General features: G+C 36.6%; 1 protein-coding gene across 1 annotated transcript; it reads right to left on the reverse strand.

Moving 5' to 3' along the window:
• Positions 1-2,596: 2,596 nt before the first annotated feature.
• On the reverse strand, positions 2,597-3,001 carry LOC126787261 (cyclin-dependent protein kinase inhibitor SMR9). Its single transcript, XM_050513174.1, has one exon. It carries the CDS (start codon positions 2,999-3,001, stop codon positions 2,597-2,599), a length of 405 nt encoding a protein of 134 aa, XP_050369131.1.

The following is a 3,001-nucleotide window of genomic DNA, read 5'->3' on the forward strand; positions in this document are numbered from 1 at the left end:
TTTTATTCAATCTAAATTGAAAGAGTTGTGGAGGTTGGTTTATTTTTAAATGGGTGTTGATTTTTTGGTGTATAATGTATTACAAAAAAACCCAAAAACAAGAAGCTAAAAGAAGCATTGCATATATATCTCCTCTTTGTGAAACAAGAGTGGCAACCTCGGATTCTAGAAAAGTTGGGCAAGAACAAATTCACTTTTGCTTATAAAAGCCTTAAGTCAGTGTTTAATTGGATTTGATTTGAAAAAGAAGTTCTTCAATCACTTTAACTTAATCTCCATGAGAGGAGAGAGTACATCAATCCATATGCTGCAGTAGTTTCCCCATATAAATATGCACTAAATCACACTCTTTGGGGCCATATCTATAATTTTGTTTCCTCATTCCAATGCCCCGCCTTTGGATCTCTGTCACACCCACACGTCCTACTATATAGTTCCATTTTTTACTGTTTAGATGTGAGGTAAAATACAAAAATACATGCATTAGTTAATTTGATCACACCAGAGGGGCCTCGTGATCTCTATCTCAAACAGATCACATATAATAATACTCGCATATATCACATTATTTTAGTTTCTGTTAGGATATACACAAAATGGTTCGCGGATTAACTAACCTCCAAATTGATCATATATCTGTCTCTTGTTCGGTTAGTCAATTAGTGAAAGAGGGCACACCGTTTATTGTGACATTTTGGTAAACAGTTTGATCCCTTCAAAAATCCAAATGAGTGAGAGAAGTGAACGCAAATTGAAATTCTTATCATATAAGTTCTCATGAAAATAAATGATGTCAAACTCAGGACCTCTCAAATTATTCAGGGTGCGTGGCATAATATTATTGATACAAGGACGTCACATATTGTGTCGAAAGTAATAAAAGAACCAAACGATCGCGAATACGAGTTTGTCAAGCAATCGAGTGTTCATCATGATGTGCAATGTGGAAGAGAGAACAAGTCCTTCCTTACAATTGACCATAAGGATAAATGTACAATCTCATTGAAGTAGAGACTTGAAAGAAAGTGACCAAGTCTGAAATGATGAGGAATTCTTTAGATTATGTAAATGTGGAAAAGAAAAAGATCAGCGCGCAGAACCTGCACGAGTCGCTTCATTGGATTCTCTGTTCTAAAAGGAAAATGCCTGGCTCAACTCAGACACTCAAACACACTCATTATATATATCTGACAACATGATCTCACCCAATATTCAATATTGTACGTTCTTCGTTCGATCATATCGATCATAAATTATAAGAACAATATAAACACCCCACTGCAACTACTACAGACTCTTTTGTGTTCTTATTAGGAAATAATATATGGATATGCAGAAGCTTAGTAACTTAGAAACGGTGAAAAGTGAAAGATGAAAGGACCAGGAAAGGTGAATATATATTGAAAGAACTAGGGAACTCTAAGTCTCTAACTGTGTCCGGCCTTCTATGCTGGCCAACAATATTAGCAGCCAGTGTACACTGGTATTCTACTATAGCCATGGCATGCATCTCAGCTTTATTGCAGTTCAGTACAGACCGAAGAGAATATATTGGACGGAATTGATGAAGATGCAGTTGCTTGGGTCTTTTAATGGGTCTGGTTTCCATCATCGTACTAATTTGAAGGTGGAACCCCCAACAAAATAATGTAGTTGTACAACATCTAGCTTGCTTAATTAATTTCATGCAGTGTTCTTTCTCTCATTTGCTTAGAGATAGAAAACTACTTTAGTACTGTATGGATTGTGCTAAATTTTTCATATGATTAAGTACTAAGTAGTTAGTGATGTCTTATGTTATGTGGATATAGTCCCACACATGTCCAAGATGTCGATCTTATGGTCATTTTAGCGCTGTCCCGAGAACAAATGAGTACAGAGTTATTCAAAGACTGTACCATTTTGTTGCATTGAATTCACTATTATGTGATGAGTAGAGAGATACCGACATATAAAATTTGAAAATCTAACTGATCAATCCATTTTTTGGAACTACTAAATGATTAGTGGTCGATAATTTGTTCCCGTAATCATCAATTTGCATCTATAATCTTATATCATGGAAATTTGTTCTCAAATTCGAAAATATAAAATCTGAAAATCTTACATAAACATGTAAGTCATAAACTTGCAACATATAATCATTGAGAGGAAGAGTTTACACACAAGAGAAGTCCTTTCTTCTCTCAAGTTGACTTAAAATTACCAAAGCTGATGACTGATTGATTCCAAGATAGCTAAAAACAACACTAAACAAAAACCCACCCAAATATTACACTGCACTCACTAAACCCCAAAGGTCAGTAATACATATTTTAAAAGGCTAAGTCTTAATTAGTTGGACAGCCCCAGCTAATTTGATTACTAATTAGTATACTATACCCTAGCTAGAAATTCAAAATGCAACTAACATAATTGGCCAATGAAAAAAGCAAACCCAATAATTGCTTTCTTCTGCTGAGGCCATCCCCACTCAAAATCTCATCCCACACTATCTTCAAAGGTGAAGAAGATACATATATGAAAGAAAAAAGGACAGACTAAACTAAACTAAAAGATTCTAATTGATCATCATACATATATCCAGCTCTTAAGTTTAAACTGAAATACCGCGATTTGCGTAGTAGAAGAAGAGCTCCAGGTCCGGTGGAGCAAAGAACGCGATCGGAGATCTCCGAAACAAGCAATTTGAACTCACTCTTTGCTTCTTGGGTGCTGGTGGACATGACACAATCTGGGGTATTCGAAATCTCTGAGCTTTAGGTGTGGAGCAAGGGCTAGAAGTTGCAGAGGCATCAGCAGAGTCGAACTCTATGCTTTCGGTCTTCGAAAACCCACCAGAGATCAAGGAGGAGGACTTGGAAGGTGAGCTCGGAGGAGGAGGGGGCTTCTTCTGAATCTTTTGCTTTGGCTTGACAGCTACTGGCTTCTTGAGAATAGTTCTTCTTGCCCTTTTAGCTGTTTTAAGCATGCTTGCTCTTGTTCTTGCAGAGGGAGGCAT

Source organism: Argentina anserina, chromosome 3 (genome assembly GCF_933775445.1).
Source record: "Argentina anserina chromosome 3, drPotAnse1.1, whole genome shotgun sequence".
Lineage (NCBI taxonomy): Eukaryota > Viridiplantae > Streptophyta > Magnoliopsida > Rosales > Rosaceae > Argentina > Argentina anserina.

Coding starts and splice junctions, on each gene's coding strand:
- LOC126787261 (XM_050513174.1), bottom strand. CDS start 3,001: ATGCCTCCCTCTGCAAGAACAAGAGCAAGCATGCTTAAAACAGCTAAA.